This window comes from Thalia democratica, chromosome 5 (genome assembly GCF_965202585.1).
Source record: "Thalia democratica chromosome 5, ktThaDemo2.hap1.1, whole genome shotgun sequence".
Classification (NCBI taxonomy): domain Eukaryota; kingdom Metazoa; phylum Chordata; class Thaliacea; order Salpida; family Salpidae; genus Thalia; species Thalia democratica.
The window spans coordinates 33909194-33936907 of NC_139169.1; the positions used below are offsets into that span (position 1 = coordinate 33909194).

The following is a 27714-nucleotide window of genomic DNA, read 5'->3' on the forward strand; positions in this document are numbered from 1 at the left end:
GTATTTTAAATATTAAGATAGTTAAAAAACAAGTTTATAAAAATATAGCGTAAAACGATTTCTTGTCAGTTGACAAAAACTGGTTTTAATACTGAAGTTGTAAACTTTTTTAGTTCATAAATAGGTATAAAGTTGCTTGTTTACCTTTGTAATGAGTTATGGTTTTACAACTCGTTTAAAGTGTTAACTATTTTATTGCTTAAGAAAGCTGAAGTGTTTAAAAACAAACAGATGCATTTCCCATATTAGTTCCTATTATGACTAAAAGGTAAAAAATCCTGCACCAGTCTCTGAATAAGTAAGAACTACCAATTACCATACTTTTTTGAGTGTAGTTATTTTTTTGCTACTAAATCTGTTGTTAATAAAATAAACTTTAGTCAAATTTTTATAACACTTATCATGTACTTTCTACCTTAAAGCTATCTCAACAATGAAGTTTTTAGTTTTTAAACTAATAAAAAGATTTATACTTAATTCAAAATATCTACAATCTATATGTTTTTACAAATATCTTAAATAATTTTAAAAGGTTTTTATTTACTCCCTTTAATTACTATTTCAAGAGTAACAGTGTTTAACCTTGTACATAATTAAATAAAAAAAATTATCAAAAATGTTTTTTAAATCTAAAATTTGATAATGATCATTCATTATCTTTAAATATAGTTTTAAAGAACCGTCTTAGCTGTTTTTTTCAGAATTCAACCGGTTTAAATCAATCTCTTTATACTTTTGTCTTTACGGGTGAACACGATCCTACTCATTCTAAAATATTTTCTTTCTTGGTAGTCACTTGACCGTAAAAAAATTTAAATAAAAAAGTGTTATTTCGCATTATTATACGCAGTTGATTTAAAATAAAAGAAATTTGATTTCAAACCTTTCAAGAACGTTACGTCACTACTATTTTTAAAATGCACTATTGTTTTCTCTTAATTTATCGAAGCTTAAACTAGAACTTCGGAAGCTAAATTTTTACAATTTTTTAAGAAACTAAATTTGCCAACAATTTTAGTTAATAGTATGCAGATGTAGCATATAGATACAATGTAACAAAACAATTTAAGCAAAATTAAATTTTATTAAAGCATAAAAGCAAATATCAAACCTAGTAAAATTAAAAACTTTGTTTGTGAAATACTTTCGTAATTAAACTTCAACAAGTATGGCCTTTTGTATTTACCAAATTTATAAAAACTTAGAAATGACTAAAATCAATTTATAAATATTTAAAAACAAATATACTGAATGTTTTTTTCAACAAGCAAAAGTTTCAAGAACAGGTTGTAAAAAGCAACGTAAAATGTTTATTTTGTTATTTATAAAAATAGATCTTATATTTTGACTAGACTATCACTTTTTTAGTGTGTCCAACTATTTAAATGTAATGTAACTAACTTTATAAGCTGTTTATTACTGTTGAAAAGTGTATAGTTTTAAAATTTTGTTTACACGATTTTGAAACACATAAACTTTACTTCAAAAACATTTTCAATAATAGTTACAATTTAAAATGAAAAGATGCTCAGGAAAACAAATGAAATCCTATTTTTCCACTTTAAAAACTATTTTTTTAATATATGCAAAACAAGCTGTTTCATAAGTAAGCTAAGGTAAAATCGTAAATTTGCTTAATTTTCATTCGTATAAGCACTCTTTGTTAAAAATACAGAAATATTTCACATACACCTCCGTCTAATAGGTAGGTGTTATATTTGCATGGAGTAATCTTTTATAAATAAGACTTTAGTGCAAATTAGGGATAATTATTTTAATTGGGAGTATTATATGAGAAACTATTCATATTTACTGAGGTACGTTAAAAAAATCTAGTTTAAAATTAAAAGAATAATAAAGCAAATGTCCAACAAAACAATCATAAAAATTGTAGTAAAGTTTAATAGCAAACTAAAAAAGGTATACCTGTAAATATTTTTTTTATTTTTTATGCATTTCGTATCTAGTAAGCGGCTTGCCAAGCTCTTGCTAAAGCAAATCGTACTCTTTAAATAGGTCAATACTTTTGTTTAAGATAAGTTTTTAGAACAAACCTACATTGCTAACAAATGAGTGTCACTAAAGTTTTAACAAACAACAAAGCATTTAATTTTAAACCAGTGGATAATTTTTTTAAGTTATGTTCCACGTTTAATTCGTTTCGTTATAATCTAGCTATTTTTAAGCTCTATATCTGGTTTGCTTCTAACATATTTAGACAAAAGGATTTACCATAAAATGAAATTTAATTCAACCACTCCTAATTGTACAATTTAAAATGAGTTTAAACAAGTTTAATTAAAAAACTTACGTTTGATTTTATGTTAATGTAGGTTTTAAATTTAAAATAAAACCAGAAGTTTTCGACATATATGTTTAGTAAATTAATGAAAAAAATCCTGTGCACAGTAAATAAATACTATTGCTCTATCAACAAAAAATATATTTATTTTCATTAGTTGCTTTTCTCAGTATTTACAATATTAAAACTTGACGAAGATTATCAAGATATATTTTTTCAATTGAACAAGATCTAACATTTTTTTATTTAAAATTCGTCTTTACGCCTAAAAAAGTTTTCAATACACAAAAATACTCCATCATTACTAAACTGTTTTTATAGAATAAAACGTTTAGAGCAGGGGTCAGCAAATTGCAGCCCGCGGGCTAAATGCGGCCCTCAAAGTCAAAATTTGCGGCACCGCAAGCTTCTTTTCAGCCAAAAATGTACAAATAAAAAAAATATTAAAGATTTGTAATAAAAACTTACAGTTAGGCTCTTAATTCAATAAATACTTTATTAGTGCTCTAAAATTGCTTAATTTATCGTATTTTTAATCTTAAATAATATATTTATACTGATTACTAGAACTTTTTTTAAACACCTGCGGCACGCGAGCAATTCTCCTTATGAGTACTGGCCGGCGAATTACGTAAGGCTGCCGACCTCTGGTTTAGAGTATCATACTGAACTTAATGTGCTTCTGACAGTCATTTGACTGTTGAAATTGAGTTTATAAAGGACTTTAATAACTGCATATTTATTAAATATTCGTTCTAAGCATAAAGAAATATTTATGTTGAATTCTAATTCAACACTGCTTTTACGTCACTAACATATCTAGAATGCAAATAAATATTCCGTAATTTTTCCAAGACTTATATTTCATTTCTCATTTTGTTAAGCTTGTAACTTTTCAGTGGCGTGTCTGGACTTTTACCAGTGTTGTACCTTTTTTTGTTCAATAATATATTACAGTCACATGCCTTGTTTGGTACGCATTTTTTAGGTACGCAGTGCCGGTTGGGTACTCACTTTTTAGTGAAAATATGCTGTGTTCAACTTTTATTCTATGTACTTTGAAATTAAAAATCAAATCTAAAAGGTAGTGATACAAAACTGTTATAGTTTAAACTAAATTTTAATGTAGTAAATTTAAATAAATTAAAATAACCATAAAAAAAGTTATAAAGTTACGAATTGTATATCAAATCTAGTATTTTAAAAACATACTATAGTTTATTTAATTTAATTAAGTTAGCCTTTTAGTTAGGAAATAATATTATAAAATAATTAGAACTGTAATAAATTCTTAAAAAAAAAATAAACTATTGAAAATCATAAGATATTATTATAATTGATGTCTTTTCAATTTTCTTCCTTTACATTTAGATATCTTTTGGTAATATAAGTATTAGAGTTCTGCATTAAAAATTAGTTTGTAAGTAAAGCAAAACAACTGTTACAAGAAAAAACTTTAAAGAAAATCGCATGTTTAAACAGGGCATTACTTTTGCTGGACTTTAGGTATTTAAAAAAAAAAAACCTACATTTTTGATAGATTTATTCTTTTTTTTTGTGATACAAAACCAAAAGACAGCAAAGCAGCTTTTCATTTTTAACCAACGGTGCCTTTTTATAAATAGTAGTTCATGTTTGAATAATTTTCTGATAATCTAACTATTTTTAAGCTCTATATGTGGTCTGCCTCTGAAATGTTAATACAGACCGAAAGACTTACCATAAAAAAAAATTAATTCAAACCTTCTTATCAATGCATTTTAAATTGTGATTAAACTAATTTTAGTTAAAAAATATTTTTGTTTAATATTAATGTATGTTATAGTTTTAAAATAAGACCAGTAGTTTTAGACATTTATGCACTGCACAGTATATATTTTTTTTCATAGACAAAAAGAAACATGTCCTTTTCCTTAGTGTTTACCACAAAACATGTTGTAGATTATAAGAAAATATTTTTCAATACAAAAAATCGAAAATGTTTCTATTTACAAGTCATTTCTACGCTTAAAAAGTTTTCTAGAACAAAAGTACTCCTTCATTACTAAAACTTCTTTGTAGAGTAAAATGTTCAATTAATCCTGCTGAACAAACTAAGCTACTGACAGTCTATTGAACTGTGTAAGTAATAATTAAAGAAATTTACAACTGCATAATCAGGTAATATTCATTCTGATTATAAATTAATTTAAAATTGAATTTTAATTTAACAAGGTTTATACGTCACTAATTCAAAATGCAAATTATTGTTTCGTATTTTTCTTAAGACTCACATTATAACTTCCCAAGCCAAATACTTTTCAAAGATACTAATATTACAAAATGTATTGATACTTACTAATGCACTCAGTTAAGTATATTGGTGCGTAGATGCAACGTTATAGGAACAAGACACGAAAAAATTAAAGTAAAGTCTAAACACAAAAAAAGAAATAATAATTTATAAGCATTTAAAACTTTGTTTTCAATAGTAACTGATAACTAAAAAAAGTAACTGGAACAACCGTGAACTTATTGCACTTGCTAAACCTATAAACACTTTTAAGTACTAAAACAAATTTCTAGAATAGTTTAAAACAGGTTTGATAAATTATAGTTTTTTTTAAAGAATCAACATTTTTAAAAGCACTTTATAAATAAGTAGCATAAGATATATATTTTTTTTATAAAGAAAAACCTGAATTTATACAAAACTGGCTTTTAATTTTCTAGCTTAAAATCATTTGTGTAAAATGAAATTAAATTTGTAAGTTAATATGTTATTAAACAAACTGTACTTATACTATATTGCAGTGCAAAGACAACTTTTTCACAGTATAATTTTACTAAAAGCTCGTGAAAGTTTTTGTCGAACTGATCCGTCTCGCTGTGTACAAACGTATGACCAACTCCTAAACCCTAACACAGAACTTTGCAAAAAGTAAGGACAATATGGTAAAGGAATTAAAAACACTCAAAATTTAAATCAGTGCAAAATTAAAAATAAACAGTAGTGTGTTGAGAAAGGAAAGTAGTAAAAAACTAGTCAGCCAAGAACTTTTTATCGATCAAAATAAAATACTCCAACAAAGTTCAGACTAAAAACTTACATTCTATTGATTTTTTTTGGAAACAATTGTTTGTTAAACACTTTTAGTAGTTCTAATAGCAACGATAAAAAAATTATATATATTTTTAAATCTTATATATACATCATCTACAATTTGTAAAAGTGTCTACTACTGAAAGTTTTCTTACTTGATGGTCTACTTCGGTCACTTCAGGGAACTTTTCGTAACAAGTTTTTTTTAAAACATAGATATTTTGCTTCCATAAAACAGTTTACTATTGCTCTTTCCTATAAATTGAATCAGGCCGGATCTATTTTCAAAATCAGGACCTAAAGCTTAGCAAAAAAAGTCAGGTCCAGCGGATCACTTACGAAAACTACGCTAAAGCATGTAAGTTATTATTCTTGCAAGAATACCAGGATTATAAAAAAATTAGGATCCTTAAAGAATTAAAACATAATTTGATTAAATTAGACTGAAAACTTTTTAATTGGTAAATTGAAAATTCCTTTTTGTCATTCATACTAATTTAAGTTTATAAACAAAAAAGTATAGTATATTAATAGGTTTTAATAAATAATAATACTTTTATTTTGTATTAATTGTAAAAATAGCATAGAATGTTTACGATTAAAAAGATTATCACTAATTTCATGTTTAAAAAATATTCTTGAATAGACCGAACTATTAAGATTTACAATTAAAATTAACGAAGCAAAAGAAAAACTAACATTTCTCTTTAAATAAAAATCAATAACTTAATTTTAAAAACTGAGTGAGTAGAATTGTTAAAAAATTACTTGAAATTTATTTATCGCACACTTTGACTTAGAATATTTTATTTACTAAACTTTAATCTACTCACTCAATCAAGATTTTCATACTTGGCTAGTACTTCAATTAAAAATGTTCAAATAGTTTGTCTTGTATAAAAGTAAAACGTTTTGCACACAAAAAGTTAATAGGAAACGACAAAAAAAGGGAATAAATAAAAAAACATCAACAATCCCAGTATAAAAAATGCACTTTTTAAAAAAGTTTTATATAAAAAAAGACCCAAAATTCTATCCTGCATTCTTTTAAAATATCAACTATTTTATTATTTAAAGTCATGTGAAAAGTGCAAATAATTTTTACTGGGAAACTCAACGTCCGTTTAACTTTGCTGCATGGATTTCTTCTTATCTGCAAGCCACTGTTTGAGTTTATTTGATAGTTCTGTGTTGGGAATTACATCTTCCATTGTCAGTGGAGCTCTGTTGAATGGATCCGTGTGATCGCTGTAAAAAAAGTTTCATTGTTATTTTTTTACTAAAAAATCTTCAAGAAATTCTTTTTAAAGAGATTTCAAATTTTACTAGTTGAAGGTTTAACAAAACCAGTTTTTTTAAACAATGTTTGATCATACCAGTTCGATCATCAGACCTCAAGCTTTTGTTAGACTGAGACCAGTTTCGTCCTGAATAGGACCCATCAATTAGTCACAACCGAAAAACTTGCATTCTGCAATCTAAAAACGGATTATACATGCAAGCATGAAGCAACCATTTGCTGGCATTGATTAGTGACGTCAACATTTTTATTTGCCGTGCAACGTTCAATACATTGTCCACTAGGCAAGACATCTGGTACGCTCGTTTTGAATTCGCTGACGTGATCAATGCCAGCAAATGGTTGCTTCATGCTTGCATGTATATACCGTTTTTAGATTGAACACTACAAGTTTTTCAGTTGTGACTGACTGATGAGTCCAAATCAGGACGAAACTGGTCTTAGCCTACCAAGAGCTTGAGGTCTGTAATCGAATTGGTATGATCAACTCTCATGTTAAAGTTGAGCTTGTCTTACGGCATATGAAAAAGCAGGCTTCGCTTCTGTAGACTTTTTGTTCAGTTTTTTTTTATTAAGTTGTTTTTATAATTAAACATAAAGTAATGTGTAAGCGTTTATAAGTGAACTTAATCTACTTAGTAAAATTATATACATTCAGTAAAATGTATATGGTAATAATAGTTTTAACTTTCAACAGTCTATTTTAAAATAAACTATTTTAAATGTTTGAATTAGCGTTAAGGGCGATATTACATCATGGCGATTCCCAATATGGGCGTCCCTTTGAGACGATTTTGGCAAAGTGAAGTGATAAAAAAGGGGGTAGAAGTGAAATTTTTTTTAAATTTCTGCCAAGTTTGAGATTATGAAAACGAGTTCGGGTAACCCTGAACTGCAACAAACAATCACCTGAGAAGATGTCTTGAAATGGTGCTCCTGTCGACGGTTTGCTTGCTGGATGGCAAGATGACCGGGTCCTTCATCACGCATCCCATGATCGGATCCATGAACTCATCTGGAGCGTCTTCGAACAACAAGTCGTCTTCAGCTTCCAACGCAGTGAATTTCTGTTTGTAATAAATTGTATTTTTTATCATATTAACAATCTATACAGAAATAGTGTTTCGCCGCGTTATTGTTAAATTTAATCTGTTGTTACTGCATATTTCTTCTAGAAAAATTAAATTTTCTGCTTATGTAGCAATATAGTGAAAATAAAATCTAATTTTGATGTCATATTTTACGCTTTCGAGCTGTTATTAAAGTTAAACTAATGACATAGATTAATGGAATTAGTGTTTGTGTTTTAGATTTAATAAACGTTAAGGTATTGAAGCCCTATAATAAATCAAAAAATTCAAAAAAATTGTACCGTTATTGTAACCCTTGTTATTCAGTAGAGTAACTATAAACGAGTAAGCTGATGTGTAAAATTTTTGAGATTCAGTAGAAAAAGTATGTCAAAAATTTTTTTTGACCAAAGCTAATCAAATATATTTATCACAAATACATACCGAAGCCTTCTGGTTAATATTCTGTATGGCAGGAATGAGGTCTGTGCTGTTGATTCTACCCAGTATCCTGATTGCGTTGGGGAACAATTGCGGTGTGAAGGACCTGCCGTCCTGAGACACTGCCTTGCAAAATTCGTCTTTTCCTCTAAAAGTAAAATTTTATCGGTGGGTACTTTATACAAATTTTTATTTAAGTTTTACGACCTACTTGCGTTTTGAATAAAAAAAAAATTTAAAACTGCCAACTTGAAAAAAAAAAGGTAAAAATTGTGGCAAAGTTGCTTTTTATTAGACAAACTAATATATACATATATGTTTAAGTTATAGCATTAACATAATAAGTTTAATATTTATAAGTGTACAACTTTAAAACACATTAAAGGATAGATTTTATTTGGTTTAAAATATTTTCGAAAAAAAAAACTATATATATAAGAATGCTAAAGAGTGCGTTTAAAAACAACAAAGAAATCTTGAATTTTAAACAGCTATAAATAATATTTAATTACCCAAGATTAGCGTAAATAGAGCAAATATTGTGTACTAGTTCTTTTGGTTTGAATTCCAATTCCGCCAAATCGTCAACTTTTAACTCTGACATCTTTTTACCAGTTAACCTCTGTTTTATATGTAAAATAAACTATTGTATTGACTTAGAATTAAGTTAGGTATTTTAGGCAAATTAATATATATACTGGCTTAGTTCAATGAATAGGCATAGTTTAGTAAATACTTAAAATCATAAAGGTAATTGTTTTTGTTGTTTAACTTAGTTTATGGCATTTAAACTAAGCTGAAGTTACATTTTAAAGCTTTTAATGTTCAAAATAACTCTTAAGATAAAGCCAGTTAAAGATAGTCATGGTTGCCACAGATCAAGCTGAGAAAAATTTCCTGACTTTTCCAAAATTTTCCTGACTTTTCTAAACGAAACTCTTAAATTAAACTTATACTAAAATACATAATCTAACACTTAAAACTATATAAAGCTTTCAATCTTATTTTAATACAAGTTAAAAACAACATTTTTTTGCTGAATTCTATCATTAAACTTCCAGTACATCACTTAAACCATCTGTGTATGATAGAGGTTTGTAATAAACAGCTCTATCAGCAAAATACTTGTATTATTACCTTATAAACACAGCTTGTCTGAAAAAAGACACAATCTTTTAGCATTTCCTAGCATAAATGTATTTAAATAAACGAAACGACATATAAGGAACTTTTACAATTAAAACCTTAAATCAATAAGGAACTTTCACAACTCAAACCTTAAAACAATAAGGAACTTATACAGTTAAAACATTAAAACAATAAAGTACTTAATCAAATACTGTTTTTTAATTTATGTACTTAAATCAATTTTCTCCGTTTTTTTATTAGCACTTCAACCTCTTCATCTAATGAAGATATGGTTTCCTTCATCTGGTCTGCATTCCGCTTCATTTTCTTGGCAGTTATAATCATTTGCCTCATTTTATTTAAATCGCTATCATCTGCTGCCCCTACACTTGTTGAAGAGAATCTTTTCTCTAAATCAAGCCACAACTTGTGCGCTTCATTTTTTTTCTTTTGGCACTCATTTACTTTTACCTCCAATTTTTCTGCCTCTGATTCCTCCTTATCCTCCATCTCTTCCTACCTTTGTATTTTAAAATAAACGAATTTTAATTATAAAACATTACTCTAACACTAAAACGTAACACTCTAAAAAATACAACATACCTTAATCTTGCGGTAACTATCGACATCTGCATATCTTTCGAGACGTTTACTTGATATGGTTCTAGTTTGTAAGCATACATGTAATCTTTAATTCTTCTTCTGGATTTAATACTTTCTTCTTTCATGTTATTTTCAAGCAGGGCTTTGTTAATACTAAACCCTCGTTCCACCTCCGCCTGTCCATTGTGCAAAATAAACAATGATTGCAACAGTTTTCCGAGAGAAGATTTGGTACAAACTCCCAATGTTTCAAAATAAAAGTGGTCAAAACGATCTTGACTTTGCTTGAAGCTTTTAAACTTTAATACACTCATTGGGCAATTTATCAAAGTTCTAAATTGATCGATGCTCTCATCACCTTCAGTGTTGGAGCACATTTTTTGTTTCGTTAAGGAGTGCACAATATTGACAAAACGCTTAACCAGAACTGTGACTTCTAATTTGCCTAGGTTATGAGGATTTAGGCATGACATATTTTTAACAAATGTGGTTCCAATAGCCATTCTGCTCCGGAGACTTTCAACGGCTTTTATAACAAATACTCTACATTCTTAATTAAAATTTAAGATCTTTTGTTCCTAAACTAGATCTTTTTTCCTCAAATTTGAAAGCAAATTGGTTGCTGCACAACGAAGATAAAGGGCAGGTTTCAGGGAAGCTTGATCATTCAATTCAATCTTGAATAACTTGGGAAGGCTGAGGTTCGAAACTACCCCGTCATTTAGTTAAAATTTGTAACAAATAAATTTACTATTATTTACTTTAAAAACTTAAGTTACTCTACAAAAAATATAAATAATAAGTAAACTTAATCTTGGCATATACCTCTCTTATAACTTATTTTATAAATTTAAACAACTTTGAAAAAACTATAAAGAGGTAAAGTATTCACATTTACTTGTTACATAAAATACTAAACTAACTGCTTAGTTATAAAGAAACTCAACTATTTACTTAAACAAAAAACTCTTTGATTCTAAAATTATGCTAGATAAACGTTTGTGTATATATCACAGTTTCACTATGGAAGTGTCCTTGCTACAGATCATCAATACTAAAAAGCTTACAAAAACTGCTTGTTAAAGTAGGTTACTTGTTCAATATTTTAATAGAAAATGTTTGCCGTTTTATAAAGGATAATTTACTAATCTATACCAGATGAAGACATTAGAAATAAAATTAAATATTTTTGTAAATTTCTAGGAAAATTTTGGAATTTTTTTCTGACTTTTAATTATTTTTTACCATTTGAAGGCTTTGGAAAACAAGGAACTTTGTAAATTTAAACTTACAAAATCTGACTTTTTTTTAAATTTATCAAATTTCCTGACTTTTCCTCACTTTTTTTCAAAACCCCCCATTTTTTCCTGACTTTTGTCATTTTTTTAAATTTTTTCTGACTTTTCCTGACTGAGTGGCAACCCTGGGTAGTACAATACGTTCTGTATTGGAGTAGAAAACAAAAAAAATGCATAGTTAAAAATTACTTAAAGTCTATCTTCTTCTATTTTTTTTTTTGAGGATACTTTTCTGGAAACTTTTCTTGAATTATTCAGAAAAATTTGCTGCAAGAACTAAAATAAAATTACCTAAAATATATTTCCTTTATAGTAAAGCGCTCTACTCATTTGTTTTTCATCATAAAGTTTATATTTTCAAACTTTATAAAAATTAAATACAATAGACATTTTTTAAAATAACAAAAACTTTCTGAAAAATTAAGACATTTGTATCAAAAAACTAAGATTTCTTATTCTTCGTTTTAGTCTACACCTTCCATACAGAACTTATTGTACTCTCCAAGTTTAACTGGCAAAAATAGGTTTGATATTAAATTACTGTAAAACGTATCTAAAAGCTTTTTTAAACTTCTACAAATTAAGCACAAGTAAATTAAGAAAAAAGTGATAACATCCATATGTCTTACACAAACATTATTTTTTTACTGGAAAATTCAAATAAACAACTATATATTTTTTTATATAGATAACACTAAAACCACGTTTTCATAAAGTAAAATTACACAAAGTATACAAGTTTAAATGCTAACATCAAGGAAGTTGTTAAGCATGTTGGCGATTCTGTTAACGAGCACATTGTGACACAATAAATCTTTGACTTCCTGCTGCGTTGACATGTAAGACAGAGTTTCAACCGTCTTGTTCGACATGTAGTTGTGAAACCTATACAAAAGTATTACTACATAAGCTGTATATACAATAGTTGTGAAACCTGTACAGCAATATTACTACATAAGCTGTATATACAATAGTTGTGAAACCTGTGCAAAAGTATTACTACGTAAGCTGTATATACAATAGTTGTGAAACCTGTGCAACAATATTACTACATAAGCTGTATATACAATAGGTGTGAAACCTGTGCAATGATATTGCTATTTGTAAAAGTATAAGCTATATGCTTATATAACTTTTACGATTAAAATTTCATAACTACAAGTATACCAAAACCAATTTTTTTTTATAAAAAAAATTTGAATAGAGAAACCTTGGAGTAGGGGTCGGTAAAGTGAGGCCCGCGGGCCATGTGCGGCCCGATAAGAGTAAAAGTGCGGCCCGCACTCATATTTTTAATTCAAATAGGATGCGCCCCATTTAAGGTAATGCCAGCAGTCTGCAAATGTAAAAAATTGAGCTTACACTCGGTATTCTGAATTTTGAAGTGAAGAGGGAAAAAAACGAGTTCTAAAGTTTACAGAAAACTTGAAACTTAAACTAGATAATTTATAAAAGTAAAAACTGAAACTACAACTACGGTCCGCAAATATTTTCATCTACGAATTTGGCAAATGCCTGCCGACCCCTGCCTTAGGGACTATAAATTTAAATGTCTGAAAAATTAACTTAGTCTTAAATATAAAGCACCAATAGGAAATAAACAAAAATTAAAAAAAAAAAACGTTGAAATTAAGAACATCTAATTGTATTTGGTTTATTTCTAATCTGATCTTAAAAACTTGGGACTATTACCTGCAGTACTGAATCATTTGTTTGAGCAACTTTTCTTTTTCAGCTCGATCTTTCTCGTTCAGTTTCTCCCAATCTCCGTTGTTCTTTGCCGCTTGGTCTATTTTGATCTTTGTCAAGTTCTATAAATAATATTTTTAACATTTATTTTACGCTTCTAAAGTCTTTTTTTTAACTTTGTAATTCTAATTAATTTTATAATTTTTTTAAACTAATTTTAACTTTGTCACTTAACATAAGAAAAATAAATGTAAAACAAAATTGCTATTATTAAGATTTAGTAAATTTAGGGGTTGTAATCGTTTTGCTTTACATGCTAATATTGAAATGCATTTGTTTTTAGTAACTCAAGCACGAAAAGTTAAAATTTTAGAACTGCGTGCTTGGAAATATCTATAGTAGGTCCTGCTTTCAAAACAAACTCAAATGTGGCAATGTTTCAATACTCACAACGGCACTATGTTCAGGGGGAGCCGATCATTTCTAACCCGCTATCATTTCTAACCCGATCACTTCTAACCCGATCATTTCTAACCCGATCATTTCTAACCCGATCATTTCTAACCCGATCATTTCTAACCCGATCACTTCTAACCCGATCACTTCTAACCCGATCACTTCTAACATGATCATTTCTAACCCGATCATTTCTAACCCGATCACTTCTAACCCGATCACTTCTAACCCGATCACTTCTAACCCGATCATTTCTAACACGATCATTTCTAACCCAATCATTTCTAACCCGATCACTTCTAACCCGATCATTTCTCACAAGATCATTTCTAACCCGATTATTTCTAACCCAGTCTAGCCCGATCATTTCTAACCCGATCATTTCTAACCCGATCATTTCTAACCCGATCACTTCTTACCCGATCACTTCTAACCCGATCACTTCTAACCTGATCACTTATCGCCTGATCGTTTCTAGTCCGATCGTTTCTAACCTATTTTACTTGTTTATTTACATTTATTTGTTTTAAGGATTTAATGAAAAAACCAACAAATCTTAATAAAGTAATTAAACTAATTAAAAAAACTTCAATTTTTTTTTTAAACATAATGATTTAATGTGTTACTAAAAAAAAATTTTGTAATTTTTTTTATTTTAGTATTAACTTAAAATAATATTAATTTACTTTGTTTACCTCATTTTTTGAGTTGTATAAACGAATTTATTAACTTATATTTATAATTCATATAAAATGATCGCTAAATAATCTAAAGTTTTTGTGTTTTTGGAAATCTGTAAAATAATAACTTTTAAAAGATATCAAGAAAAATATTAAAGAAGTTTTTACTATTAATCATCGTGTAAAATTATTTTTGCAATTCAAAATTTTTAAAGCTTTTAAATTTTTACTAAAAATGTAAATTTATTATGCTCTATATACAACATATTTTTAAAGAAATATGAAAAAATTATTATAATAAGTTTTCGACACTTAACGTTTATATTTAAGATTATTATATATTTTTTCTTATTTAATCTTTAGATATAATTTACCATTGGCTAAAAGAAAGAAAATCTAATTTAAGTTCTAGTAAATCACAGGGTCTATTTATAAAAAAATAAACGTTTACCTCTACTTTTTACTTTGTGTTAAACAATACACACTTTCGTTTTAAGAACTTATAATTTAATGATAATAATTTTAAATTAAATTACCATAATAACTACTATTACTAAATTTTATTAACTGTATTATTTTAAGTTTCATATATACTCATACTAATACTCTTAAAAAATGGTATTTCTTTTAAATTTGCCCGAAATTTGAATGCAACTTGCCAATCTGGTCTCCACACTTAATATCTATACTAACCATATAGAATCTCTTCAATAAAAAGTAAAGAATAGTCTTTAACCGCTGCAATGCTCGTTATATTTCTTACATTGACGGCTATTAAAACTTAATATTTAATCTTTAGAATTCAGAAGACTTATACTTTTCCTAATGCTTATAATACTAAAAACTACAGTTAAACTAATATCAATTTTTAAATCCTATTAAAATAATTAATTACCACGAAAATAAATCGAAAAATGCATGCAGTCAAAAATATCTTTCAGTTTAAGTCTGGAGTTAGATTTTAAACAAAACTAATCTTTTCATAAAGTTAAACGAATTTGATTAAAGCTTACTTGATTAAAATAAGATAATTTATATTAGAAACTATCAGTAGTTTAACAAATTTTATATTTTTGAACCATTGACTTAATATGTAGGATTTTGTTCATTCTTTAGTTTGATTTTATTATAATTGCCTTTCCTATGTAAATAATAAATCATTTTCTAATGTTTCTGATAAATGTTTATTTGACCTGTATTATCAATGTGCTTTGGACTTAAGGTTTTAAACTTAGTAACTAGCAATGTATTTAAATTTTTCGATTATGTTTTGGCAAAGCTACAAAAAAATTATAAAAAAACAATGAAATACCAAACGGTTGCACAAATGTGCAGAACCTAACTCTAAAAGTTAGGATGTGAAAATCTGGTAGATGTATAAACAAGAAGAAGTTTTATTCATAAGATTTTGTAGTTTGTTTGAATTCTGATACTGTAATATATTCTAAATGATTTTCATAAAAGTAATACTGAACCTTATTTTAATGTAGAAGTGCGTGATGCAGACTATTTTGCTGATTGCTGAACTAAAATCATAGAATAAGTTTACTAAATTGTCTCAATATGTATTGCTGAATTTTGCAGAGAAGGTTGTTTGTTAAAAAGAAATTGAAGTTAATTCTAAAATGAAATATTGTGCAGCTGTGTTTAGTTTTATTGGAATTTACTGATCGTTGAAAGTGTTGATATTTAAGTTGCTTATTATAAAATTAAAACTAAGTTTGTTAAAAATTTTCTCCTTCGAATCATAAATAAGTTAATTAGTTTTATACTAAGTGTTGATTTTTTTTGCTGTTAAGCTAAAAAAAATAGATAAACTGTAGTTTTTGATTTTAAGATATTTAAATTTTTGTCTCTGTGTTATGTGCTATTTAGTTTAAGCTGCCCAGATTTTTATGTGTGGGTCTAGCGTGAGAAAAAAAAACTTCCGATAACAATAAATATCAAAAATCGAATTTTATTAAAGCTATCTAAACATTAAGTTTTACATTACACAAAATAAACTAAGTTTCGATAAAAAAAAACAACTTTGTTGAGATTATTTTGTTTTTAAAACAAATCTTTACTTTATTACAATAATACATAAACATATTAATACAGATCGAATTAATAATAGTCGGGTTAGAAACGATCAAGTTAGAAATGATCGGGTTAGAAATGATCGGGTTAGAAATGATAGGGTTAAATCGGGTTAGAAGTGATCGGGTTAGAAGTGATCGGGTTAGAAGTGATCGGGTTAGAAGTGATCGGGTTAGAAATGATCGGGTTAGAAGTGATCGGCTTAGAAGTAATCGGGTTAGAAGTGATCGGGTTAGAAGTGATCAGGTTAGAAATGATCGGGTTAGAAGTGATCGGGTTAGAAGTGATCGGGTTAGAAGTGATCGGGTTAGAAGTGATCGAATTAGAAATGATCGGGTTAGAAGTGATTGGGTTAGAAATGATCGGGTTAGAAGTGATTGGGTTAGAAATAATCGGGTTAGAAATGATCGGGTTAGAAATGATCGGGTTAGAAGTGATCGGGTTAGAAATGATCGGGTTAGAAATGATAGCAAGTTAGAAATGATAGTAAACCATGTTCAGGAGCAGTAAGGGCTTTGTATTGATTTATTACTTTTTTTCAGGTTTTCTAAATTTCTCTGAGGTTATAAAAGTAAAAGTTTTAATGTCTTTTTTTTTTACAAAATTATGTTTAAGGTAAAAACTGTCTCAAATAGTATAGTGTAATAATTCTGGAAACATACTGTAATGCTAATTCAAATGTGTTTTATAATAAATTAAATTATAAATAAAACAGAAATTTTTTTCATATATGATAGGTTTCTTGTATCTAATCTAAACTTCATTACTTTACATATAAACATAGTTTCGAATTCCAGTTACAGAAATTACAGTTGTTTTAGTGAGTTTTGGCCATAATTCTAGTTTTTTTTTTGCCTAAATACTCAAATTCCAAGTACTTCCAGGTTTTATAGCAACTTTGTAAGGAGCAATACCGCCTCCTCTAAAAAACACTTGAGTTTATATTAAATTTTTTATTATAAATTTATTAAAAAAAAAAACATAAATTTTTTTAGACTAAACTTTAAGTCTGAGTCAGGGTTTCCTAAAATGGGCCATTCAGAAATTTAGGGGGGTCGTGACTAGTACAGGGTTGCCACTCGTTTTTTCAAAATTTTTTCCAGGTTTTTAAAAGTAAACATTTTTGGGTCTATTTTTAGTTTTAAGTAAATTTCTATAAAAGAAACTGTGTCAAATAGTACAAAAACATTTAAAAGATGCTGTAAAGTTACTTTGAATGTGTTTAAAAAAAAAATTTTTGTTGATGACAAAAAAATCTTATTTATATGATAGATTTTTTGTGTCAAATTGAAATTTAAGTACTGAAAATGTTAAAATTATTTAAAAGTTCAGGTTTTTCCAGGTTTTTTGATCAAAATTCCAGGTTTTTCCAGGTTTTTTTCAAAATTTCTCAAATTCCAGGTTATTTTTGCACAAATTGTCGAATTCCAGGTTTTTCAAGGTTTCCAGGTAAAGTGGCAACTCTGCTAGAAGAAGGGTCATTAGGTCATTATTCATAACTTATACTAGAATTCAGGAGTTTATAATAAAGAGCAAAAGGTCTCAGATTTTAAAAGAATTTTGAAACTTACACTAGACCAGAAGGTTTCGTGCGTGTTAAAAACTATTTTTTGAGAAATTTATTGGAGGCGGCCATAGCTTTTTTTATTTCTTCAAAAGGGGGACTTATGAAAATTTTTTTTGGGTCTAGGTTCATAAATATTAACACGTACCTCAATGGCCTCATCCAGCATGAAGACTGCGTCGTTTAGAAACAAGTTGATGAATGAAAGCATCAGCGGTGGCTTGGCCGCATCGATATCTTCAACTGATTTCAACGATAATTCCTGTGAAAATATTGATAAAACAATGCTTGTTTTATAGGAAACGGATCCATTTATAAAGTCTATAAATTCATTTTATCATATAAGCAACATAGTGGAATAAGTTATATTTTAACGGTAATAAAAATGAACATTGCTACTATGTATCATGCTCACATGATGAAAATATTAAATTTAAATACACATATTGAAATTTGGATTAAACATAGAAAGACCTAATACATCAATTGTTTTTAACCCAACCTTAACAGCAGCTTTTCCTCTAGGATCGGCCCATAAAAATTTCATGATTGAATACAAAGGTCTTCTATAATTAAATTTCTGCTCGAATGAATGAGGATCTCCTGTTTTTAAACAAACTTTGTTAGAAAACTACTTGTTTTTCCATTCAACACTCCATTTGTTACAAACTTTAAATAAAAGTTATTACTTTTAACTAGGGTGATGTAAACATGATATAGCAAATTCAATTTAAATGAATACCATGCAAAAATTAAATTTTCTATACAACTCTTCAAGTTAATTTGTGACCTATAGTTTTAAATATATACAAGCTAGTAAAAAAAATCTAAACCAGGAAAAATAAATGAAGCTTAGAAAAATTCGAACCTGTGAATTCAATGTCTGAGTACAGTTGCAAGACGCTCTGGTACAAGTCCTTGACGTTGGAGAAGTTCTTCACTGCGTTTATTATGACGTAGTTATCGTCGAATTGTGACGTGTCGTCGTCGTCTTCCCTGATTGGCAGGATGGCTTCCAAGACGTCGGCAAGAGCGGCTCGCAAGTGGGGGTTGGTCATTCTGGTTGGTTTATTTTGATGGTTAAAAAACTGTCAAGTATCATCAAGCCATTCTATTGGTTCTTTGTAAGTTTTGGCGGGAAATGATCGTTATTAAAACGTTGGTGAAAAAAAAAAAAAATTAAAAATAATAAGCTTTAATTACAATTAAGTTTTGGAAAGCTAGGTCGTTAGTACATATAAAAAAACAAACTATTATATTTCAATTGTATGTAAACACTTAATATTAAAAACAAAAAAAAAGTTTTAAAAATAGCAAATGACTATGAAACTTTAATAAACAAGATTCAAAATAGTTTTGGATGTTTACAAATTGCTCTACTTTGATTACAAAACCAATTTTGCCACTTAAAATCAGACAAAATATAAGTAAATACAGTAATATTCATTTAGTTATAACTCACAACTATTCAACTTACAAAAAGTACCCAAAATTATTGTAAAAAAATAATCAGCAAGTTATTTTAAACTAATATTAGTTTTACATTTACTTTGATACTAACCTACTGTGGTTGCCCATGAAAATGTTGATTAAAACAAGCAGATAGTTAGAATTCGTTACAAAATCGTCCAGCTTGTTTGGCTCGAACCTCTTCAAAAACAAGAGAAAATCAACCAAATTTTCCACAATGAACTCTGTTGTAAATTAAAAAAAGAATATGACTGTATATCAATATAACTAAACAACATATTTCTAAAGCATTATTGATAGTTGATTATAATCAGTTAGGGTTCTAGAAAAGCAGTTTTAGAAATAAAAATGCTAGTTTTGTTTAGATCATACTGCTGCCAAGTAACTAACCAGGTAAAACGTTCAATGTAGGAGGGGATTCAGTTATCAATGGAAGAGGAATTTGGGCCACTTTAGACCTGTCCATGGTGTAGGACATCTGGTTGAGAAATATGCATGTTGTGAGTTGAAAACGGGTGCAGTTTGAAATGAATTCGGGGTCGCTCAATGTGGCCTTTGTTGTCATGAATACTGAGTATGCTGCAAACAAAATTATGAGTTTTAAAAACTACTTGTGAACATAACAATTCACTATCAGGGTTGCCACTTTTCTAGGCAAAAAAAAAGACTAAGCGACCAAAAACTAGCCTGAACTAAATCAAACTAGCTTGATTTTATGTCTATGAGAAGATTGAGAAAAAAAAACTGAGTCAAAACTAAAAAGAGTACTTCTAGTCAAGCTTATCTACATAAATAAATAACAAAGGAATTAAATAATAAAAACATAAAAAAATAATAACTACTCCGAGATTTAGGAAAGACATCAAAACTAGTATAAGTTTGGTAAAAAAAAAACTGTCAGTACTGAAAATTATGATAAATGCCCGATCAAGGTTGAGTTAAATAAAAATCAAGCAAGCCTGAGTCAGCCTTAACTTTTCAAAAGTTGTAAACTGAACTAAACTAGGTATCATGAGTGTGTGGCATCCCTGATATATGTATTCAAAATAAGTGCTAGCTTTTGTGTAAACTCATCAAATATAAGATGAATTAAATGTCAGCTAAGTCAACTTATTCTATTTTTAATAAAAAAAAGTTGATTTAACTTTTATTGAAAAATAAACAAAACAGCAAACCGGAAGTGAATCTCGCTTTTATTTTATCAGCTTGGTTCATGGGCAGGTTTCCGTCCACGGCGTCCCTGTACACGTCCTTCATTCTCGCCAGGTCTTTGTTCAGTCTGTAGAACTTCACCAGCAACCCGTGCATGCCCAGGTAGAGCGCTCTGTCGAGTTGTTAAACGGTTAACTTAATGTCAATCTTATGGTAGATTCGGCAAAACTTGGTAAACAGTAGAGCGCTCTGTGAAGTCGGTGTTTAGTTATATATTACTAGTAATTTACGGAAAATACTTTAGCTAGTTTAATTTCTGTAAAACTTAGCAGGTAGTAGAGTACTCTGTTTACATTTTTTTTAAATAACTTGGGTTTTAAAGGACAATAATATATTTTTAAATTTTATTAATTGTAATTTCGTAATTGTATGAAACTGCTTCTTAAATAATAATTGAAAAAAGTATGTATACATTAGGGTGCATATTTTTTAAAGCTACCTTGGCTCCAATCTTTTTTTATAAAAACCCCCCCCAGTGCAAAATGTATGGGATCCAAAAAATGCGACCTTGAAGTTTTAAGCTGAATGTTTTTTACATCTGGCTAATTATCACACAAACACATTGTGAACAATTTAATACGATTCAATAAATGTTTTATTATAAAATTTCTTGATTTTATGTAATTTTTATTACTTTTTGTAAGTTTTCTAGAATTACCAAAAATAAATTCAAAAAACATGAAATGCTACCATAAAACTTTCTTTGAATCGTATTAAATTTGTCACAATGTGTTTGTGTGACAATTAGCCACATGTAAAAAAAAATCAGCTTAAACTCCAAGGTCGCATTTTTCAGATCCCATACACTTTGCATTGAGGTGGTTTTTAGAAAATCGGTTGGAGCTAAGGTGAAAGTTTCTTCAAATTATTTAAAATTTTGCACAGAGTTGTTTTTATGATATTTCCGAGACACAAATTTTTTTCCACCCCAAAATTAGCTGTAAAAATAAGCACCCTTATATACATTCATATACATAATGCAAACTTATAAAAACTAGAATAAGCTGGAAAATTTCGCATACGACAAAATTAATGAACGCTTGATTGGTTATTAAAACAAAAAAGAACCTGTGAGTGAGGAAGAAGCACTCGGAAATGAAGTTGTACGAAGAGCTCGCTTCCAACTTTTCGCTTTTCTCCTGATCTTCCTTGGACAGGTTTACAATGCAAGTTTCCTCATGCAGCCCTGAAAATAAATTTATAAATTTGGTGTTTCGCATTTATTAAAGTTTTTGAGATTTTTTTTTCAGTTTGTTAGTACATTTTTAGAGTTTAGATTTAATGATTAAAAAATTTAGGATTCTTAAATTAAAACTTCTTTCTTTACACGTAACAATAAATTAGCAATAGCTGCAAACGAATTTTTAAACAGCTTAATCAAAATACACACTATTAATTTATTATTACTTTACAAACAAATCCCTACTTACCAGTGACGTGGACCCCCCTCTCAATGTGGTCGTCGCATCCGGACGCCAGGCAGAAGGTCGGGTCGATTAAAAGCCACTTTTCATTGCTCACTCCCATCTTGTTGGTGCAGAAAGGTAGCGACAGTTGCACGAGAACCGACGCCAGCGACATGAATATCGCGTCTGTGAGGAACACCGACACCTCGTGGTTCATTTGTTCGTGCGTCCACAGCTTCGCACAGTCTGTGACGTCATAATAACATGGTTGTGAAGTTTGTGTTTGTATTAAACTGATTACTGGTTTCTTAGGTTGTTTGGAACTTTTATTTGGTTAATTTACAAAATATTAAAACTTTATGAGATAACCTAAAAAAATCAAGAGCTTTTAATGAACTAGTATCATACTTGCATAATAAAAACTTACAAAAATCACTTTTTTTAATTAAAACTATTTTCAAAAGGTCTCATAAGTTGTTTGCAAAACTTAAAATACACTTTTTTAAAGGTTTAGGCCTCTTTATACTTATTTAAATGTTTAAACTAGTTTAAAAAACAAAAAGTTAAACAAACAAGCATGCTCGTTCATTATTTGTCCAATCCATTTCAACAATAACTTCTTGGAATCTCCCTTGCATCTCAGAAATTTCATGAACAAATCTTTTATGTGCTGGTGAAGTTTGATCATGTGACCGTGGATCGTATCCTCGTCTCTATGGTGACCACCGGTTGTCGGGTCAAAATATTTAGGGTGATCCCCCCTTTTGATTGGCACCGTGACCATGCAAGACTTCTCTGTGAAATGTTTAATAAATATATGTTTATTGTGTTCTGCAAGCAATTTAGATAACTCAACCATTTATCAATTTGTTGTTATTGTTCCACAGAGAAAATAAATATTTCAAATTACAATAAAACTTCGCATAGATTTAAACAAGATATTAAAGAGATAACTAATTATATTTTTTTTATTTTCTAAACTGATATTAAATGGTGGGGGAATGAACTAGAAAGAATTTTTTTGATTTAAAATTCTATACATTATTTAAGGACTACGTTCCAAACTTATGGCATTATACTATTACTAACCAGAGTTGCTAAATGTTTTTAAGAAATTTCTTCCAGGCTTTCTGAATTTTTTTCAGTTTTTCAAAATAACAAGTTTTTCGGTCTATTTTTAGTATAAAATTAAGTTTGAGGTAAAAACCGGTCTTAAATAGTTTTACAACATTGAAAAGATACTGTAAAGCAGCTTTTTAGATACACACTTTTTCAATATAATTAATTAAATTTATCAATATGATAGAATTTTTGTGTCAAATCAGAATTTCAATAATGTGCATTTTAAAGTTGTTCGAAATTCTAGAGTTTTCCAGGTTTTTTAGTGATTTTTGTTTAAAACTTAGGTGTTTTTTTCTAAATTTTTGAAACTCCAGGTTTTAAAAGGATTCCAAGTATTTTGGCATCCCTGAATAACTGTGTTTCTAAACTTTTTTTTCAAGTCAACTATACTTAATAAAATCATTATAATTTGTTATAAAATGTAGGGAGACTTTATGGCACGAGACACCAGTATCAAATATTAAAAAGCAGCTAAATGCATCAAAATGTAGTTTATGATGTAGTGTAAATATACAAAGAGCTCAGCAACATCCAAAAGCGGAGGCCCTTGCTTATGCTGTAAAAAAGCAACAAAAAAAACATGAGGGTAAGAGGAGGGATCCCTAACGCTTAAAAAAAATGGTACAGGATATTAAAACGGACTCAAATCAATGAGAACATTTGTAAAAAAACTTATCTCAAGTTTTCTTTTTGAAACTAAAGAAACATGACTATCTTACTTACCGTTAAAAATGAAACAGAGCTAGGAGAGGTGGTTTCTTTGTAAAACGCAAAAGCCTGGTAAGAAATGGGTTAAACTCTTTTTTAAGACAAAAACTATTCACTTTGGGACAAAGTTCAACTTGCAAAATGACTAAGTGCTGACTCAAACACTCAACAGGTATTTCTTAAGACATACTATATGTTTATTTCCACTAAAAGCTAGCATCTCGTATGGTCAGGGTTGAAGAGTCAAAAACTTGGAAAAATTCTCAGATTTAGGAAACAGGGTGCCATAGTCACCACAAATGTGTTTGACATTTTGCCCTTTGGTTTGATGATGTGAAAGAGCGCTTCAAAATTTAAAAATGTTATCTTCAAAGGTGCTTTTATCTACAGTACTTCCTCTCAAACCCTCAACAGAAGCTAGGTGCAGAGTCAGCTTCCTTTGGATTTGGATCAAGGAATTGTTGTATCCTTCATTGCCCAACGGACTTCAGTTTTTGATTTATCTTGAAAATTTAGGTCTGTCTTTATGACACAAAACTTTGGAGTTATTTATTGTTATTGTTTAAAGCTTGGGCAATTTACCGCAGAAGTAAAATGCAGCAGTTTAAAGTTTTAGAGGATAAATTGAGATATTAATTGCGACTGAAGGTGGGAAAATTGAAGAATAGGTTGTTTTTTTTTGGGGCTTAGAAGTATAATAAGAAGCACACAGCTTTTTATTTTCTTTCATTGGCTTAAAGTTAATGAAGTTTATAGTTTTTCAGAACATATTCCTCACCTTGTAATTCATGTTACAAAAATAAGGTTTTAAATACTGGTTTGGTTCAATTGACCCACAAAAAGTAATCATACAAGAAAACTTTAAGACAAGATAGCCAATCAATTTACTATTAAAAAATTACAAACAAATACTAAACTATAGCATCAACTACATATTTGCAACTTTTTAAAACAACTTTAAACTTTTCATTGTATAAAACCATGTATTAAGAAACATACCAAGCATGTTAGCGAGTATGCACTTCAAGGAGTCAGGCTTAAGTTGTTCCATTATGCCATCTAGTTTGTTTCTGTACAACAGAATTGCACTGGATATGTGTGGGATTGAAGCGAGCGTTATTAGGACGTTCACTTGCCTGTAGAATGCATAATCCTCCAGCTCTGTCTGAAATTTGTTTTCAATAAGACTTACTCAAACTTTTTTATGCGTACAATAATTGATTTTTGTACTTTAAAAAAGCTTATACTATCATTTGATGCACTTGTACTTTAACTTTAATTCTACTACACATGTATCTAGTATTTTTTAATTTACAACAAGTATTATTAAACAGTATAAACAGTACCTGTTTGAAAAAATTGACTTGTTCTGTAAAGAAAGGCGCGAGCATTGTAAGTGCATCTTCTTTATTACCAACAAGTTGCGCCATATCACTGAAAATTCCGAATAGTGTTGTTCCTGTAGAAATACATGCCAATTTTTTAAAAATATCTCAACTTAAATATAAATATTGGTTGGTTGAATTACAGACATATAACAACAAAGTTACTTTGTGTACAAGTTGATCTAATTATGGAGTAATTGTACAGTAAATGAATGGACTTCTTTAAAACACATAGAAAGGAAATATTAAAAACTTACAAACTTATATTTGAAAAAAAAAAGTTTTGAGGATGTGGAGCAAGGTTTATCAGAATGTTTTTATAATCACCCACTTGGCAGAAATTTGAAAAACAGTTACCTCTTCCTTTTTTATACGGTATCACCCTTAAAGTCTAACCACCTATGTAGTTTAATACCCCTAACAACTTGTTTCCCCTACCACCACTATGGGGATATATCTAAGACTTAAAAATACCTTTCTAATGAGGGAGCTTTGAAAGTAAAAAACTACAACCTTCATTTAAAGATTCTGTTAAAGTTTGAGCTTATCTTGAAAAATTTTAAAATGATAACAAGGTATGATAATTTTCATCAATCAAGATATAAACATTTTTTTAAAGTTGCTCATTTTTAATTAATTCATTTTAATATCACTAACTTTACACTAAACTTATTATGTTATTTGTCATAGCATCAAAACAATTGTTTAAACAACTTTCAAAACTAACCTTGTTTAATGTCATAAGCCTGCTCAGTGAGCTCAAATAGTTTTTGATGGGCATTTTTAATTTTCATCTCGTTGTAAACACCATCAAACATCATGGGATTTGTGAGCATTGTCTGCATGTTCTGCAAAACTACCGCCTTCAAAATGTCAAGTTCCGCGTATTCAGACATCTGGTTTTTCTGTAGTGGTATAACAAAATACAATACAAGTAGCATATAGATGTTAAGATACTTTTAGACTATTGTGATCTACTACAACCCATGATTTTAGAAGGCTTACATTGCTTTATAAATGTGTGAAACTTCTGCATTACTTCTTTTAAACTTGTTAGCATTAAAATATATTAGATTAACTTTATAAACTCTTTTTTGTTGACAACAAAATTTATTTGACCAAAAAAACTTGTTATAATCAATAAACAAGCTAATATCAAACCTCACTGATGATTCTTTCATAGCAGTTGTGCAAGTAGTGAAACGGGTGATGCTGTGGTTTTTCATACGAGCTCACGGTGCTCATGTCTCTACCCATATGCCTCACCTGCGTTCTGTCTTCATGATCGGTCAGCATCAATCGGTCGAACACCATACTTTCCAGGTCTTCCGTTTTTACCAGATTGTCCTCATTGCTGTACTCAAGCATGAATATTGTGCACGGCGGCACAGATGATATTCTCTCCTTGCCAACTTGGTCTTGATAGAAAAATTTTTGTAAGTTAAAAATGAAATTTTCAGTAAATAAATGATTATTAACAATTCAATTTTACTGTACTTACAACTCAAAGTTTATGTTTTTAATTTTATTTAAAACCTTTTGTTTTTTTTTAATGCTTGGAAGTTAAATGACTTTTAATTTTTTTACCCATGAAAGTAACCAGAAAATTTTATTTCAGTAAGCATATGTATTGTATATCCTTTTTTTTATATAATTTAAAGTTCATAAAACAATTAAATAAAAATACAAAAATTGTTTGAAATCTAAAACTTTCCATTATTATTATTTATCATTTTTAGAAATATTTTACAGTGGTTAACAGAAATTGATATTTATAGATGTAAGACAATTAAATGATATATTTTAAAAATTTACGTGGTTTAACTTCATCTAGAAAACTTTAGAAATAGAACAAAGTATATAAATTTCTAAAAACAGTATTTAAAACATAAAAATGTAAACAATTGAAATTGATGATGTATTTTAAGTTACAATACTTTTGCGATATGTACATTTAGTCAAACATTATCGGTAAAACTAACCAGCTTCAACGGAGATGAGCAAGACTCTCTCATAAAGATCACCGACTCTTCTGTCGTGTAATTTGCTATCCTCATTGTTTGTTGCCTCCATCAACTGTGTGCTTGACATTTTGTTGGGTGTTAGGTTTTGTTTAGTTATTGTTAAATCTTAAAATGTATAAAACTGTTAGTATAATAAATTAATTAGTAATTTTTTTCAAATTTAAGAAGAAGCACAATTTTGTTAACTATAAGAACTTGTAACATGAAAATTGAAGCATGAAAATTGGAACAGAATGTTACAAAATTGTCTTGAATTAGTTTAAAAATTTTGTGGGAGTAAGTTAGTAGGAATTACAACTAGCCTTTTACAAAGTTGTACTTTTAAATAATATTTAGTTTATTTAAAATTTGGTTAATCCATGCTTTAGATACATTTTAAAGTGGAAGGTGATTTTTGGAGTTATAAACTTAATTTAAAGCTTTTATTATAATACAGGGTTGTCAAATGTTTTTGGCAAATTTTCTCCAGAATTTAAAAATCTCTTCCAGGTTTTCTTGCAACAGAATTTTTTAAATATTCCAAGGATTACTTTCTGAAAGTTTGAAGTAGTTATCTCAAAAAAACACAAGAGAAGATAGATTTTTAGTGAAATAGTATATTTTTACCGTTTTAGTTTGCCCCTCCCATAAGGAACCTATTGTTGCCTTCAACTTTGACAGGCTATATCTCAAAAACTAATTTAAATGTTTTAAAT

General features: G+C 28.7%; 1 protein-coding gene across 1 annotated transcript; it reads right to left on the bottom strand.

Annotated features, from left to right (window-relative positions):
- Positions 1-5999: 5999 nt before the first annotated feature.
- LOC145835542 (ubiquitin conjugation factor E4 A-like) lies at positions 6000-27116 on the bottom strand. The gene is made up of 20 exons (XM_082943188.1): positions 26978-27116; positions 26157-26413; positions 25723-25900; positions 24957-25069; positions 24610-24775; positions 22354-22575; positions 21805-22026; positions 21443-21560; positions 20338-20486; positions 19553-19741; positions 19254-19386; positions 18561-18751; positions 18195-18295; positions 17841-17954; positions 12917-13035; positions 11977-12109; positions 8708-8817; positions 8199-8343; positions 7594-7751; positions 6000-6632 (listed from the first exon to the last, which is right to left on the bottom strand). Exons 1-20 carry the CDS (start codon positions 27084-27086, stop codon positions 6509-6511), a joined length of 3051 nt encoding a protein of 1016 aa, XP_082799314.1. The 5' UTR covers positions 27087-27116; the 3' UTR covers positions 6000-6508.
- Between the last annotated feature and the right edge of the window lie 598 nt (positions 27117-27714).